Raw genomic sequence first — 17,709 nt, forward strand, 5'->3', positions numbered from 1 at the left:
TAATGGCTTTTAAGCTGTTTAAATGCCAGTCGTGAACTGGCATTTAAACAGCTTAAATGTCAGTTGTGAACTGGCATTTACAACTTTTTGCATGTTTTAACAAAAATGCCCTCTATTATATGGCGTTGATTTCGATCCAGCATCTACTTATGGGTGTCTATGATGGGAATTATGTCGCTTTTTCTGGATCCGAACCACTTGGCTTAGCAGGAAGAACCGGATTCTTCGACTACCAAACGGCTCTTCGCATTATGTATAATTAAGGCAGCCAAGATTTCGGTTTTACTGGTAAACGTATGTAAGCATGTCATTCTCACTGCATCCTTCTTATTAACCTGTCGATAAAATCTTCAATCACATCGACCACTGAAAGTGTTTTACTGGCGCTACATTTTGTACCAACCGGCTCAATATCCTGACTCGTTAACGATCAGATTTGTTTTTACTGTGTTGTGTTAAAGCTCGTAGAAACTTTATACACAGAGTTATAAACATACACGAAGCCAAAAGAAAGCTTCTTTCACCGATCTTTGTGTATGTGTGTTGTTACACTTATGCCGAACCATCTGAAAATATTTATGCCGTGAAACATGAAGCATTGAATTTGGAGTGGCACATTTTCATGGTGGATTTTGTACCTTTAGAGCTTGTCTTTATCAGCAATGACATTTTCTAGTTAATCGTACTAATAATGATACATTTATGAATTCTGATGCAGGTGGAATGAGGAAATACTGCCCCCGTCTGGTAAAGCTGTGTCATTTCACTTCTGACAGGCCTCTGGAAAAAGACCAGTAAAACAAAAAATAAAACCCCTGTTGAAATATTAAAATGTCATTTTTATATTAACAACTAAAATATAGATTTAAAAAAAGCTAAATAGCCAGACATGTCACATCCACAAAGCTGTTTGCACTGAGGAAAATTCTTGGACATGCAGACTTCGTATTAAAAACGGTTTATGATTATGCTTTATGAAACAACTATGGCTTCTTACTAACAGGGACTTTAAAAGTCAGCTTGTTTGGTTGGACATCTATAATAAACTTAATAAACCTGAAGCAACAGTTGAGGCCTTCAGATACATTAGATGCTTTTTTGGAAGACACCAAGAGCAAAAGGTGGATTCCCCCTTATGAATATTATCTCAACAGTTGATATTTCTATTATGATACAATGCAATGGTAATTCACATGATAACATTGAATTAACCATCGTAGTGCAAGTCAATCAAACCTCATGAAACATTGCAAAGCTGGTATGTTGAGTCACTCAGAACCAAATGCCAAAAAGGTATTAAAAAGAAAAGGAGCCATATTATTTTATACACATTTTTTTAAATTTATTTTTAACGTCGAGTGACCAGATACAGTGTTTCATGACTTAAGTGAATCACTGACAATATGTAAAGAGTCATCCATCCATCCACTCGCTTCCAGAGAACAAAGTCTGATAAGAAGCTTTTTTTAAAGGTTAAGATGAACCGATCTGATAAGCAGCCAATCTGCTGCTTTTCTGATCAAAGTAAACTCTTATTCATTATTTCTCTAGATAAAAAAAAAAAAAAAGTCTGGCAGTGGACATATATAAATCCATCTACATGCTCAAACCCTGACATTCTTTTTCATGTGAACATGTATATCTGCAGAGAGCAGCGAAGGGGCTTATGGAGTCCTGCGTCACAGGCGTGCCTCTGGAGTTTTGGGTCTACATGCTGGAGGGGTCGGCAGTGCAGTCATACTCCCAGGAAAGCCACAGCTGTATCCCTCTCTTCTATAAGCTCTGCTGCGGTGGCGTCCATCTTGGACCGAGAAAAGTCATTGATCGCCAGGCCCTCCACAATCTTCCAGGTCTTATCCTAATGAGATAAAAACAAAACAAAAACAGCACTCTCATAACAAAATAATCCTCAGTGAGCTTGATGAAATGTGAAAGCGAGGTCACGTCAGAGCCACCTTTATCTGGACAGGGAACGAGTAGATGAGGTCTTCTGGGACTGCATAGGAGTTTCCAGTGGAGTAGATCCCCATAGAGGTGAATTCACCCTGTAGAAAAGACAAAGTGGGTCAAACTGAGGCATCAAAATTCAAACTAACAATCATTAAAAATAAAGAATAATCAGAAGCTTGCACAGACATTTTCAGGGGAAGGTGCTCAAGTCAACATGGAACAGTCAGGTAACGTAGTAGACAGACAATTGTTTTCGAGGCACAGCTTAAACAATCAGGTATATACACCAATTTCAATTATCAATAGCCGTTTTCTGTCTAATGCAAATGTTTATTAATGCTCTACACTCCACAAGTTGGTTGGTCTCAAATTGGCAACACCACAACAAAGTATAAGCAATGCAACAACACAGAACATGGATATAGGAAGAATCATCCATACTTTTGCATGTAGCCAGTGTTGATATATGACAGAAAATATTCTTAGAAAGTTAAGATTAATTAGATTAACAACAATCTCTGAGAACTGATAACAAAATTATGCTAGGAACAATTACAAATATGTGGGGTATTGGTAATATAGGCTTTTAAATCCAGAAATGCTACTTATGGGGGCACCACACTGCTATGTCGGAGTATTAGGGCCACAATGAAAAAATAAAATTATGGGAATAAAGTAAATAAATAAAGTCTCTAGAGCTGTGCGATTTAAAAGTTGAATATATATTTAGCAATATAAAGAGTGATATGTGTGTGTCCTTAAGACTGTCATTGTTAATTAACAATTCCTCCTTCAGGGATCAATAAAGTGTTATTATCTTATTATCCTTTAATATTACCAGTATTAAGTAAAAATAATATGAGAATCGAGGCATATTACGAGAATAAATCTGTATGAGAATAAAGTAAAAATGATAGGAGAATAAAATGATAGCATTATGACAACAACAAGAGAAAAAAAAGTAGTATTGGGAAACTTACCTCTGGGGTACCAACCCAGATGTCCCTCATGTGGTCACAGATGGCTTTTGCTGCAGACATGGCGCTGGACAGTTTTCTCGCCTTGATGACTGCAGCACCTCTTTGTTGAACAGTCTGTAAAAAGAGAACATGGACTTCTTAATTAAATCAAAAACAATTCTTAATGACGTCTAAAACTTGAGTGACCCTTTGAAGATTGAACCCCGAAATTATGAAAGTTTTACTTCTTGTAGCCAATTTCTAACTTATTAGGGTCAGCAAACCCCTGCCCATTGCAATAAGCGCGAAGGGTGCTCCATTCCTTGCCATCACGTGAACATATCAAAAGGTCCAGGTTTGGCCCTGACAGAGAAGACATCGACTCACAGCTATAAAATCTCCTTTGAGCCAAGCATCGTCCTTGACCGCGTCAAAGCAGGCGAGCTCGCTGCCAGACATGTTGACCTTGCAGTGGTGCACATCTGGGTACTGGGTAGACGAGTGGTTGCCCCAGATAATGACATTCGTCACTTGAGTGGCTGGAACACTGCAGCGGATTGCCACCTGCAGCGTGTGAGAGGATGAGAGCTCAGATTTCATCACAGAGTTGGTAAGCAAACAGAAACTAAAGTCCCTTGAAAAGGTGAGGGACCTGGGAGCGAGCCCGATTGTGGTCCAGACGTGTGAGGCAGGAGAAGTTTTCTTTAGGGATGGAGGGAGCGGACTTGGCTGCTATCAGGCAGTTGGTGTTTGCAGGATTTCCCACAACCAGCACCTGAAAATGGACCCAGCTACATATAACCCTGGTAACTTCTCATGTCAAGGCACAAATCTGTAACTGTACGGAAAATGTTAAAGAAGCAACACAAGAGAAATAAATGTTACCTTGACGGTCTTCTTAGCATACTTATCCAAGGCGGCCCCTTGGCTCTTGAAAATGTTCACGTTAGCTTTTAGAAGGTCCTTCCTCTCCATCCCCTCCTTCCTGGGCATTGAGCCCACCAGGATGGCCACATCCAGGTCTTTGAAGGCCACCTCCTCCTTGTCAGTGGGCACAATGTCTGGGAAAGGAGGAAATAAAAGGCTGGTTTATTGTGAGTTTTTTCACAATAAAACCCTAAAAACTGAGGACAAGTTGTCCAACTTATCGAGAAATGCACCATCATGAGGTTAAATGACTATTGGCCTGTTGCTCTGATGTCTGTGGTAATGTAATCCTTTGAGTGAGTGGTGTTGAAGCATCTGAAGGACATCCCTGTAATCTGCAGGACCCCTTGCCATTTGCTTACTGAGCAAACAGGTCGGCAGGTGCTGCAGTCAACTTGGGATTTAACTTCATCCTGCACCACCTCGATCGCTAAGGGACATTTGCCAGGATCCTGTTTGTAGACTTCAGCTCAGTCTTCAACACCATCAACCCAGACACCCCTCACTGTAAGCTCCCACATAAAAACCATCAGTACTGGCACCCCAAACCCCAGAGGTGTGTTGTCTCCCCAATTCTCCTTTCTCAATGTAACACTGACTGGACTCCTGAAGTTAGCAGGTGATACCACTGTCATTGGTCTGATCCAGGACATTGATGAGTCTACATACAGATGGGAGGTGGATTGGCTGATCCACCATATTTTGGTCAAAACTACCTTGAGCTTAACCCACTCAAGGCAGTTGAGATGATGGTGAACTTCTGGATAACACACCCCACCATCCTTAACAGTGTTCCCTGTGGATCACTTCAAGTTCAAGGGAGATACCCTTTGTCGAGACCTAAGATGGTCATAGACATAGACATTATTTGGAAGAGACTGTGCTTCCTGCTGCTGATCATCTTCTATATGGCCATCATTCAGTCTGTCCTGTGCTTGTCCATCACTTTGCAGTTTGGCTAATCCACAAAACAGGATAAGTTCATAACACAACAAACAACTAGGTATCTTGAGAGAATCATCAAGGCCGATCTTCCCTCCATCCAGGTCTTGTACAGGTCTAGGGTCGGGAAACAAACCACTAGTATTTTTGCAGATCCCCCACATCCTGGAAACTGTTTGGAATTTTGCATTCAGGTCAGTGCTACAAAGTTACTTGAATAAAAACAGCTGTCACAGAGAGTTTCTATCCTAGACTCTCCAAAGGACACTCAACAGTCAGTGTCCAGATTGACACCATGCTTTTTGCACTAATTCAACCTCATCTTCCTCGCTTGTAAAAACAAGCGAGGAAAAACAGTTTGTCCCTTGAGCTTGTGGGCTGTTTTGCGCGTAAATGATGCCTTGGTCAGAGTTAAATGACTTGGCAATTAAAAACAAAACAAATCAAGCTATTGACAATGGTCACATACTAGACTGAAAAACAAGACTAAATGGACCCTGAACGTTTCTCATGGGGACCCAGAATTTTATCTGTCCATCTCTGTTGGTGCCTAAAGCGCTGTATTTGCACTGCAGCTGGTTAATACAGGGGCCACTCAGTGCCTGTCCAAACAAAGCATCATTTCACAGAGGAAAAAAAAAAATCTAGGTCACAATAGATTTGGCACATAATGGCCCCTCACACACGATCTCATGATGAGGGTTACAATGGCGACACCTAAAAAACTTTTACACATGAAGGTCAGGTGGCCTAGTCTAAGGTCTCCAGAGGAGACAAAGCAGAGCCGTACACAATTCCTGGGGTTAACATTTAGTTCAGAGAGTAAAGCACAATAATTTCTAAACCAAATAAAATGTGTAATAAAAGGTCCTAAGGAGGAAGTAGCTGCTATTGTTAGATGATTTGGGAATACTATCAGTAGACTTGAAATAAGAATTTATATGATTTGAAAACTGGACTTAAAATTGACACTAAATTAAATTAACTAAACTAAGTAGTTGTACATTTTTTGTCACTCCATTTAAATGTTTCGGACGTCATTAAAAACAGCCAGAAAGGCTTGTTCCACAATCACTCCAAAAAGATTTTAAATAGCTATTTTTAAATAAGTGTTTTTCAGCTATTTTGTTGAAGACAATTTGTGGTTTATTCAATTAGCCATCTTTTACACTAATCTGGTGAATGATCCCTAAGAAGAGATCTCATGTTATTGCATTGTTGAGTTTATTTTATTCATGGTTTGAAATGTTTACCTCTCAGAAGTGGAAGGGAACAGTCCTGCAGTTCCATGACCACCCCCTCTAATACTGGCAGCATGGGAGTAATGTCCAAAAGGAGCAAGATGATTGGCTAATAAATGAAAGAGAGGAGAGATATTTAGTATTAGATTAAAAATAATGAAGCATATTAAATTAATATGGTGCATATTTATTTATGAAGTGTATTGTGCGAGGCTTCAGACACACTGCACGAGTAAAGCTGTAAGACTCGGTGACAACTGTGTGTGCCAAACGGATCAAGTGGTTTTAAAAATGGACTAAGACTCTTGGCACGAGATCCTCCTCACTGACTTCAAGGACAATCCTCTTTCATCGGAGGCCACATGGGTGAGCGAGTGGAGTCTGTTCAACTCCAACATAGCCAACATCTGCTCATTACCACCCCCTTCAAAATATGGCGTGGGACATTCTCCACATTCACAGCAGTTTCCGAACACCTGTCAATATCTGTCACACTGTAACTGCACCTCTACGCCACATAATAAGATAATGGGGTTTAGTGGGTTGTTAGGGTACGATAAAGCCCATCTTTACCTGATCTTTGCCAAAGACATCTCCCTTGGCGATGCTCAGCAACAAAGAGTATGCAATCTGGCCAGCAGCGCCGGTCACCAGAACTCTGATAGGCTCAGACTGAAAAATACAAAGCGAAGAAACAGAAGTACAAATTTTCTTGCTTTTAGAAAGGCGGTTTTCTGGAGGTGGCAACAAAATTTATTTTTAGTACACATAGCAAGGAGGTTCTATTTTTTGTTAACTGGATTAAATAGATCAGGGGGTCAATGTATAAATAGACCCTTTGGTCTCTATTAGGGACCTACTGTTGCATAACAAAACCAGGATAAATTTAGGTTATCAGCTGATCCACATCTCTACCATTCATTCATTCAATACCTAAAATTTCACTCTAACGCCAAATAAGCACATCGTTTTAAGAGAGAATAAATGAACTACAAATTGGATTAATTTTCTTATCATTCATCAACTTATTTCAAATTAAACAATTTTTTTAACACTAACTAAAAGAAAAATGACAACACTTTTTACTCAACAAGTTAAATACATATCTACAATATTTTATAAAAGAAAATCCTTTAATTGAGCATCTTCTGCTTCTAGTACTTACCATGCTGACAGTACAACACGAACTGTTCTCCCCCCACTTGACTGACGCCTGAAGTCACTCCTATTTAAAGCCTCTTTTCACTACGACACTTTTATATGTCATACGGCAGACTGAGCATATATGGAATTGTAGTTTATTATCGTTACATTCTAAGCCTTTACTTAAAGTTGCTAACTCAGCTCAAGAAAACAGCAATTAGATATTATTTTGAAATATTTTCGATGTTGAAATGTGATTTCATTTGGTATTCGATTGAATTCACACCATAAGCGATGAGTACTGAGATCAATAACCGCTTTTTAGAACAGCAAGCGAGCTAGCTAGCTAGAATTAGCCCTTTTCGACCCGCTTGTGGTTGCTTAGCGACGTGATTGTAGAAGCCGCTAGCGCTGCTAGCTGGTAGCCTAGCCGCTTGTCAGAAGGATACATAGAACAAGGACTTCAGAAACAACAATTGGCACAGCAGTGACCGTAGCATAAATGATTCATATAAGATAAAGCCGTAGAGATATAAACAAGTTCAGTGAGAGACGGGCATTAAGTTTGGATAAGTCTCGTTCACATCCTGACGAAACTTGCAACCATTTAAAGTGAAAAGTATGTGCTGACTGAATACCAAGAATATAACAAAGGTAAGGTAATGACTATATTTATCTTTTCCTCGAATTTTACTTTTTGTGCTTGTATGCGTGGTGTTCATTTTGACGCATATGTGCATTGTTATTAGAAAACCCGTTTTACAATGCCCTGTTATCATGTTTCTTTAGTAATATAGCATTACACTGTGACATATTACCAAACACTGAAATGGCATTACCTAATATGGGCTAATATTTAATAATAGTACTTGTATCCCTGAAATTTGTGGCGTTATTATCTAGCTATAGAGTTAGAAATGTCTAAAACAACAGGTCAACATCTGTGGGTGCTTTAACTAAAGGAAGTTGCAAATTTAATATGCAAGTCCAGTTTACCAGGGGAATAATAACAGCAATTAAAAAGGGGTGTGTGTGTGTGCGTGTGCGTGTGTGTTTGTGTGTGTGTGTTCAGCATCTAAAAGCTTACATCAATGTCTCTAAAGAAAATATAAGTAAGCTTCTTTACATTTTGTACCCCACTTACCAGAATTTTGGCAGCAATACCTGATTTAAGATGACTCTTCAAGTTTTTATTAGAATATTTTGTCTCATTTAGCTCCTTTTTTCTTGGTTTATCCGTTTATTATGGTGTGCAGAGTAGTCTCTGTAAATCCAACAAAAAAATACTATTATTTGAACTGAGGGAAACTGAAATTAGATTTTTGCTCAGCTTTAGAAATAAAATTGACTTTGTGAAATAAATTAATGTCATAACTGAGATAACATTTTATTAAATTCTTACAAAAATTATGTGTTCTGTGTTTTAAATGGACACAAACTGAATAGCTTTTTCCAAACATGTCTATTGATATTTTCAACTTCAGATATCTTCACTACATTAAACTATTCTAGTCTAAATTAAACATGACATGTTTTCTTGTATCTAAGGTGGTTAGAGGTGCAAAATTTGAAAGAAAATTGTGTCATATCTGGGGTTGGTTTCCAACACTTGTCAGATTAAAACAACTGAATAAAGCTTATAGTGTTCATTTGAACCTCATGTATACAACGTAATTTTCTCAAACTAAATTCATATTTACATTTTCATATTGTTCTGTTTTTAAGATTAACCGCACAACACTAACATGAGTCTACACCTGTCCTTAGTTTATGTGTTCTCACCTGGCAGTGACAGAGCCCAATGTGGATGCTCCCTTTCTTGAGAGGGTCTGTGTTTGATAGCTTCATTCAGAGCTATATAAAGCAGCTGTTATTTCCTGTTTAATTCTTACCCTTACATGCAATAAATACTTACTTTCTATTGGTATTGACATGAGGAAAACAGGAGTCTGTAGCTTTCACATTATGACTGAGTTTAAGATAATGGAAAGAACAATGCAATATTGAAATTTCTGTACTGTTTAAAGAAATACTGGTAGCATACACAAATGTTTTTTTTGTTTGTTTGTTTTTTTCCCCAAACAACAGCTGCCTTAAAAAAAAATAGAATAGTGTAGCCTACCAGTCAGGAAAAGCCATTAGTCACCATCTACATCTACCTAGTGCACTGGGGGTATTTTCCCACCTGATAGTCTGGTAGACTTGCTTCAATTGGGGACCAAATTTGCTACATTTTCAGCTGGTGCGGTTTGCTTTCATACTACACTTTGTCAGATGAGCCAAACCATTGCAAAATATGTTCCCCTCCTGTTGCAACCTGTTCCCTGTGTTAGTGCTGCACCGAGACCTCCTGTAGGAAATGACACAAAGACCTCAGAAGCTAAACATGAGCTCAACTTTCTTCTCTGAAAAATGTAAAGAACAATGGTTTAGCATCAGATTTGAGCAAAAGTAGTGGCTTATAGTTCGGTACACAAAAAAACCCTGTGTTCCGCCATTTTCAAATAAACAGTTCATTCGAGGGTTGCAACTTTTGTAACCCACATCGACATGTGTCCAAACTTCTTGTTCATGTTTGGCATACTTTCTTGACTAGAAGTTCTGGATAGGATTTTGATGAGGTGACTTTGCTGGGACTATTATACAATAGTCAGGAATTGGTAGTTTGAGTAAAGTGAGCAGATACCAAGTCCTGCTGGTAATTTTAATTTGCATCTCCATTAAGCTTGTCAGCAGAGAAGGGCTCTAAAATGTCCTGGTTAACACCTGGACTTTGGACCACCTCAGCCCAGGGTAAGACACTTCTGATGTTCCTGGTTTAGGAGTGGCCTAACACAAGGAATGCAACACTTGTAGAACGGTAGGGCAATATGGAGATCCACACCTTGTGAATCTCCCCCAAGTCTTGATTTCTTCTTCAAGTCTTGAAGGTTGCAATTAGTACAATGTTTGAATTAATAAAATGAGTAGATTGACATGTTTGTCTTGTTTACCTGTTTACAAGTAAACAGGTAAACAAGAAAAGTTAGAGAAAGTAGTAATATGAGATAAAATAATGTGCTTTAGATGGCAACATTTTCTTAACTTTAGAGTTCATTAATCAAATGTCTATTTTCATAAATTTCATAGCTTTCAATACATTCAGTAAAATCCCTTTAGGTCTGTTATTATTCTTTAAGACATGTGACAGCAATGACTTCATTGCTGTGAACGTTACTTGATCCGTCTGACTAGAGTGTTTGTTTTCCTCTCTGACAGTCTCCACAGTTAGGTTGACATGTGGGGGATTAGGCATACTTTGTCTTTGTGAAAAAAGGAAATCGTAATAAACCAAGACACAGCAGCTGGCCGCCTGATAGTATCTGGTGCCATCTTGCACGTTAGCTTGATCCTTTGTGTTTGTGCAAGTGTGGAAAACTATCGGCATTGTAGGTGTTTTTTAGAGGTGAGATCTGGAGCGGAGAGCCAAAAGAAAGTAGAAAGAGGTCATATGTGTATAATAATATATGTACAAAGTGTAGCAATGGATCATGCACATTCACGTACACACACAGAACCTACATTCTCATTCCTGCTCTGAGTGGCAAAGGTCCATATAAGCGTTTGACAGCATGTCCTCTGTCCACTCCATGTCCTCCTTTTCTTGTTCATCTCTTCAGCTCTATCTCCACCCTCCCCATTTTATCTCTTCATATTCTACCCCTCTATTTGTCCCTGTAGAGAGCACCTGAGTGACCCTGTTACACTGGCGCTTGGAGGCAGACAGGGCGGTCGCACCCACCGGCCTCGGTATCGTCCCTTCTTATCTGCCTTCAGTAGACCAAATAGCCCTGACAGACTATCAGCGCTCACAATGAGATTGTAGGTTCCATTGAAACACAAAAGCACACAAAAAAGACACAAGCCCAGCAGATAATTACATTTACCGTGACTGTTATCTCTCATTCAGTTTGGCATCTCTTTTCTTCTGACACCACTTCATTTACCTTGTGATGTTCCTGTGACTTAGAAGCATCATGTCCCTGCCTTAGATTAGCTGATGAAGTTGTAGAGATGAGTTTTGTCCCACTGTATCTTCATGAGCCTGTTTTTTTATTTATCAATAGTTGCAGTAACAATCTCAATTCACTAGGCGTCAGTATGCGGCCAGTTTTAAGCACCCGGACATCACTTTTCCCAGCATTTGGGAAAAGGTGTTTTTTTTTTCTTTGAAGAAGCTTCTGTAGCACTTGTTGCCATAGCAGAAGCACTGTGTTTGAGTAAGGGATTATAAGTTGGTGGTTGTCAGTTCAAAGTGTCATACTGAAATTTAAGTCAATGATTTTAACACTACTTTGCTTTGTTTCACAAAATTATGACTGGTTTATTCAGTACATATAAAACTATTCCACTTCTCTGCTCTGGCAAGGTATCTAAAAAAAAGCATAGACATCAGGTCATCACATAATTTAGCTGTAAAGACTATAATGCAAAATAAGGCATAGAAAAAATGTGGTAGATATTGCCTTGCTATGATACTCATGCCCCTGTACTTTTCCATTTTTTGGCACACTGCAACCACAAAATCAAATTTCCTTACATAAAATGTTAGGAAAGTTATATATTGCTTTCAAAATTCATAAATAGATATCTAAAAAGTGTGATCTGCATTTGTGTTCATTTAGCCTTATGCACAGTAAAAACTGCTGGGTTAAAAATAACCCAATTCGTAACTATAGTGGGCCCTGCTTGTGGTTTAGTCTTGGATTTTCTGTGGAATGTAGCACCAAATTATTTACAAAAATAATTTGTGGATTTTTTTCATATTGCACATCAAAAATATTCGAAAGAAAATACAGCTTGGGCGGCTAAATTACCTAACTGCAATCCTACTTGACATGATATTGGCTGGCTATTACAAATCAGCCAATCAACAATCAGCATTCATTTTCCCTGGCACTGATTGACTGTACCCCCAAAAGATTGTTGGCAGAAGACTTTAAACCGCTGGTCACACAGACCTTGAGAGTCCTGCAACTTTTACATGTGTCCTTTGTCTCAAAATTGAAGACAAAGGACAAAAGACTAAGCTTCATCACTAGCATTCAGCCATGCTTTACAGAGATCTGCTAATAATGAGCTAATACTGGAGCCAGGTGTGCTGAAGCAGAGAGACATCTAAACCTTGCAGGAGATGGCCCTTGAGAATTGGAGTTTGAGACCACTGCTGTAGACTTTAACTTCTACAGTAGTGAAAAGATGGTTTCCACTGCTTGAATTAATGCATATTAAGGTACATTTTGTGTTTGAATGATTGAAATAGGGAGTTATAGGCGGTTTTAGAGGGGATCTCAAGTCTTTATGGATTTCAACTACTCACAATGGTCCCTGACCTCCACAAGTACCAGTAGTACACTACACACACCTAAATAAAATCCATAGCACCTTCAGAAGTCACCTACTTGTTAAATTGACTCCATATGTGTGTAATTTATTCTCGAAAGAAATCTAGATGTTCTGTGAAGGCCTTTAGAGGTTTTTTGGAGGACACTAGGGAACAAACAGCCTCGTCAAGATCAAGTAGCACATCACTAACCTACACACAGAACACTATTTTCGGAGAAAAACTGTCAATGAACACACCACTAGCACACCATCGCAATGGTCATCATGTTGTGGAAAAGGGCCTTTCTTCAGCAAGAACAGGAAAGCTGGTCAGAATTGATTGGAACTAATTGTACCTGTTGGAGGCTGAAATATGTTTGAGAATGGGCCACAGGTACTCTGTCTAGCAGGACAATGGCCCTAAACATACAACTAGACTTACAATGAAGTGATTTAATGAAATCTTAGTTGATAGCCCAGTCAAAGCCCAGACTTTGGAAACATGGCAATTGAGGAAATGTGGCAAGACTTAGAAAAGGCTTTTAACAGATACTCTCTGTCCAGTCTGACTGAGCAAGAGCCGTTTCAAAAATTGAATAGACAAACATTCCAATCTTGAGATGTTTAAAACAGATGGAGACCCATCCCAAAAGATATGCTGCTGTAATTGCTTTAAAACCATGTTTTCATTTCCTAATATATGTATTTGGAATTTTGCGTTAGTCGGTATAAATCCCAATACAATATGTTAAAGTTTGTAACTGGATGTGGCAGAATGTGAAAAGTGTTAAGGATTATGAATACATTCACAAAGCTAACAAAAATAAAAATATTGAAGTATTTCTTTTCCAGGGTGCAATATTGCGTCTGGAACCATATAGGTCTGCTTGAGCGGTTGTTGTCTGTATGGTTTTGGCACCTTCAGGACATGGCCTTGAGGGATGTGAAATGTTTCCTGTCTGGCTTGATGTGCCTGCAGTGTCTGTGATTGAAACCGGAGAATGACTTTGTTTCTAGCCAAGTGCTGGCACGCTGTGTAGGAGAAAAAGAAAAAAAAAACAACACTCAATCAGAAAGAACACAGACCTCTGCAAACAGACTAACTTCTTGGCACTGAAGCAGAACTATTCAATTAAATCTCCTGGAGGACACACACACGCGCATACACACACACACACACACACACACACACACACACTGAGACATGTGAGGTGCGTCTCTTCCTCACTGTTAGCTGCCTTGACTACATCCTGCAAGTCTCTCTTTGCCCCCCCACCCTCAAGGGGTGTTTGCATAGGGAAATGGTCCGTGAAATGGGTTTGATGGAATCAAACTCCATATTAAGACAAATACATATTTCATAGCAGCTGATGGACTGATTGACGGGGCGGTGTCTTCATTTCTTCTGTGCGTCACTGCCAAAGAAGATGATTATCGGCAACAGCAATATGAAGACGGATCATGGCCTGGTTTCCTCGAAGAGGAGATGAGTTGTTGACTTGTCATGTTATGACTTTGAATGACTCTTGATGTGAGTAGTCGTGCAGTTTTGTAGCAATTCTTTCTCTGACTTTGACCACAAGGGGGCACCAAACTGTCACATGTTGATGCTCAGCAACTGTCCCAACTGAGCACTCTCTCTCTCCTCTGCTGTTGACAGCATCCCACACACTCCAAACTCACTGAAGGATGACCGAAAATGCAGCAGCAACAAGCCTCCTGAATCTGCAGCCAAATGATGTGGCAGCAAACTTGCAGAGAGTGGAATGTTGTCTATGTTTTTTTTTTTTCCATCAGTGTGACTGTTGTTTTTGCATAACAAGGCTGGCTGACAAACCTTACCCCCCACAACCCACCCATCACTGTTCAATAACTTCAAAACCCAAATCCATCCAACTGGGTCAGCGATGGCAACCTGGTGCCGAAGCTGGCGGTCACAGCCCTCTGCACAGCCATAATGGCCTGTGGCACAACTACGAAGAGGGGGCGGGGTGGGGACGGTGGGGGGAGGAGGGGGTCACGTAACCGACAACATTCCTAGTACTTCCAAGAGGCCGGTCGTCTGCAGGTTTACCAGCAGCGCTGCCCGTCTCTGTTTATCTGCACAGTCTAAAAGGAAAAGAATGTTTTCCCCCCACAACACGGCTGTGTGGGGATTAAAGCCCATTCTGAGTGGCCCCGGGTCGTGCAGCAGATGTTAGCCAGGATAGCACTCGTTACCGTGCCAACAGTGAGCCTGCAGGATTGGCCCGACCAGACGACTCTAAGCCTATACATGTAAGGGAGAGGATGGGGAAGCTGTGGATAAAAGGAGGGCCCAATGTACGTTAAAGAGAATGTTGGTGGGAATTACTTCACGGTGTTCGTTCATGAGGCTACCTGCATCCCATCTGGGATTTCCATCATCAGCACACACCTTAAACATATGTGGTTTCTCTAGGTTGCTTATCTCTAATTTTGGAGTGTTTTTCTTAAAAACAAACCCTCCAGCTGTTTTAAAATGTATTCAGTGAGAGAACTTAAACACTTTATTAAGAAATTTTAGCTGCACTGCAGTCAAAAGTGATGTAATACCTATGCTGTACCAGCATTTGGCAATGATGTTGACATTAACAACATTAAAACTCAAAAGAAGTCCTGAGTGTGGCTAACCAGCTCTTTGCTAGTGGTTCTTCAGGTTAGTGGTTATCCCGTCAGACTCTCAATGTCCGAAACCACACACAAAAAAGGCGCACAGAGTAAAATACTGGGTCCAAATGACTCTATCTCTTAAGACCGCAGGAGGGTTGATCCTCAGCTATCCAATTCCATATGGACACATCACAAATACCTCCAAAAACTTTGATTTTAGCTGGATAGCTATCCAGCTAAAATCAAAGTTTCAAAGTAACTTCAAAATTCAAAGTTTCAAAGTAACTTCAAAATTCAAAGTAACTGTAAATTGTAAATTTCAAAGTAAAATCAAAATTCAGCTGAATCAAAGTTACTCTGAGTGGATGCCACCCCCACGTTGGACTGTTTTGCATCCGAGTGTTTTGAATGTAAGACATCAAACTCAGATCAAATCTTTTGTTCAAGCAAGAAACCAGAACAGGGTAGTGTTTGGAGCTGTGGATGGTTAAATATTTGTTTTGCATGGTATGTTATGCTAACTGAGTCTTTGCTAGACTTCCTATTGATTTTTACCTTTTAGACCTGTGTTTAAGCTTCATGCATTAACAACTTGATTCTGAGTTTGAATTGAAGAACTTCCAGACGTCTATAGGACTAATCCTGTTCTGTGTCCAGACTTATCTCTGAACCAACGAGTTAGCCTCATAGCTTGTGAGTAGCTACTACTATCACACATGCCGGATATAAATGTGATCTTTTTCCTTTTGTCTCGCATGAATTCTGATGTGAATATTGTGGATTCTGTGGAAAACAGTTTGTCACTTTAAAGCTTACATTTTTCTTGACCAATTTCCCATTCTCTCTCTTCTTAGATGAGAAAAATGTCTTAAGTATCTGAAATAGTCACTCATAAATAGTTATTCTTGAGATCTTAGGACTCTTATTGGCTTTAATGTTAGAAATAGTTGCTATTTCATTCTAGTTGTTTCCTCTTTCTGACTGTCATTGAACAGTCAGAAAGAGGAAACAAGGTCTGACAAGACAAGACTTGACCCAGCTTATATTATTTCAGAGCCCAGCTATTGTCCTGAGCACAGAGTAGAAATCACCGTTGTATATTTTAGGGCTGATGGCCAAGGTGACTCTCTATATAGTGAAATAGGAAGTTCTTAAAAGCAAACAGAGCTCAACACAGCAGACACTGAAAGTTTTTTGTTTGTTCAGTTCCATAATGGCATTACTCTGAGGACAAGTGTTGGACAGAGCAGGGCAGTTTCACGCATGGCTGCATGTTTGGGCTCTCTGACAGGTGGAGAATAGCCAGATGTGTGTTTGTTTGCTTGAGTGCATGTGCTTTAACATGTGCATTGTTGCTGTATTTCAGTTGTTTTCAAATGTCAGCAGGAGTCTAATTGACTCCTTTAATGCAGGTAACAGGAAGAATTTTGCTCAGATTTTCCTAAATGGACACTGCCTACTGCCTAAACTGACTCTCTTTGTAAGTGTTGTGAATGAAATAAAGCATAATTTCTTTGGACAAAATAGGTAAGAATGAGTACGCCATACAACTGTGATAACTAAAAGAACCAATGTTAATGAGGGGACTAGGAAGAGCAAGAAATTGTGTTTTGTCTTATATTGTTGAAATCAATATCTTTAATGTTATGTCAGTCTTTATTTTAATGTAAGCCCTAGAATGTTCTAAGTTATGGAGTGATGCAAAAGGTCTTCAGCATTTGCTTCTTGAACACATTGTCAGCCAGTGCTTGTAGTAAAATTCAATGAAGATCAGTTTGCAGCAAGAAGTGTAGTTTCAAGGTTTTTATTGTAGCTCTCATATCATTGCATGGTGGTCAATTCAAATTCAATTCAAATTCAAAAATACTTTATTGATCCCAAATGGAAATTAAATGTTGTAACTTATATTAATTCAAATTCTTTAAAGAGTTATTGTAGATAGTGATGGCTGTTGGCAGGAAAGATCTCTGTTTTACAGTGAATGTAATGTGAGTTTGTGAATGTAAAATCACCCAACTGCGAATCTCCTTTACAGATATTATTATTCACAGTATCCAACTCAATCAAGTGAGAGCCTGAGGCCATATGAGCTTTATTGTCACGCCACTGAGATTGATGATCCAAAGAAAGCTGTATAAGTTAGCAGCACTGATATTAGCACAATGATGTCAAGCATCGCCCCTATATCCAATATTTGGTTGAGCTATGGGTTGCAGTTGCAGCTGATCCATCCATCCATCCATCCATCCATCCATCCATCCATCCATCCATCCATCCATCCATCCATCCATCCAATACCATTTCCTCTTATCCTTGTATCATACCCCATTTTTTTCTTAACCTTCTTTCTGTTCTTTCTTCATTCCATACTCCATATTTCCTTCACTCCCTTCTTCACTGCCCTTCTGTTCTTTCTTGTGTCCTACCTCCGTTCTGCTACTTTCTCTTAGTTCTACTTTTCTTCCAATTTTCTTTTTTGTCTTTCATCTTTCTTTCTCTCTTGTGACCTTTCTTCCTTCTACTTTGTGGTTCCATGCTTAAATTCTGTCTTG

At 39.4% G+C, this 17,709-nt stretch overlaps 2 protein-coding genes across 2 annotated transcripts in view; one reads left to right on the forward strand and one right to left on the reverse strand.

Annotated features, from left to right (window-relative positions):
* Nucleotides 1–1,317: 1,317 nt before the first annotated feature.
* mdh1ab (malate dehydrogenase 1Ab, NAD (soluble)) lies at nt 1,318–7,273 on the reverse strand. The gene is made up of 9 exons (XM_007572927.2): nt 7,185–7,273; nt 6,593–6,691; nt 6,032–6,128; nt 3,795–3,970; nt 3,562–3,684; nt 3,297–3,473; nt 2,931–3,044; nt 1,956–2,045; nt 1,318–1,858 (listed from the first exon to the last, which is right to left on the reverse strand). Exons 1-9 carry the CDS (start codon nt 7,185–7,187, stop codon nt 1,736–1,738), a joined length of 1,002 nt encoding a protein of 333 aa, XP_007572989.1. The 5' UTR covers nt 7,188–7,273; the 3' UTR covers nt 1,318–1,735.
* Nucleotides 7,274–7,356: 83 nt separating this feature from the next.
* Nucleotides 7,357–17,709, forward strand: part of wdpcp (WD repeat containing planar cell polarity effector) — an 86,230-nt gene continuing 75,877 nt past the window's right edge. The window contains exon 1 of the mRNA XM_007572928.2: nt 7,357–7,816. The gene's annotated coding sequence lies outside the window, so the exon portion shown is untranslated. The remainder of the gene's footprint in view (nt 7,817–17,709) is intronic.

The sequence above is a fragment of the Poecilia formosa genome, unplaced genomic scaffold (assembly GCF_000485575.1).
Source record: "Poecilia formosa unplaced genomic scaffold, Poecilia_formosa-5.1.2 Scaffold311, whole genome shotgun sequence".
NCBI lineage: Eukaryota > Metazoa > Chordata > Actinopteri > Cyprinodontiformes > Poeciliidae > Poecilia > Poecilia formosa.

Excerpts from the sequence above, each read along its gene's own strand:
- mdh1ab (XM_007572927.2), bottom strand. Across the intron at positions 3,971-6,031 it reads TTCCCTTCCACTTCTGAGAG|ACATTGTGCCCACTGACAAG; the intron begins GTAAACATTTCA and ends CTCCTTTCCCAG. Across the intron at positions 2,046-2,930 it reads TCTGGGTTGGTACCCCAGAG|GGTGAATTCACCTCTATGGG; the intron begins GTAAGTTTCCCA and ends TCTTTTCTACAG.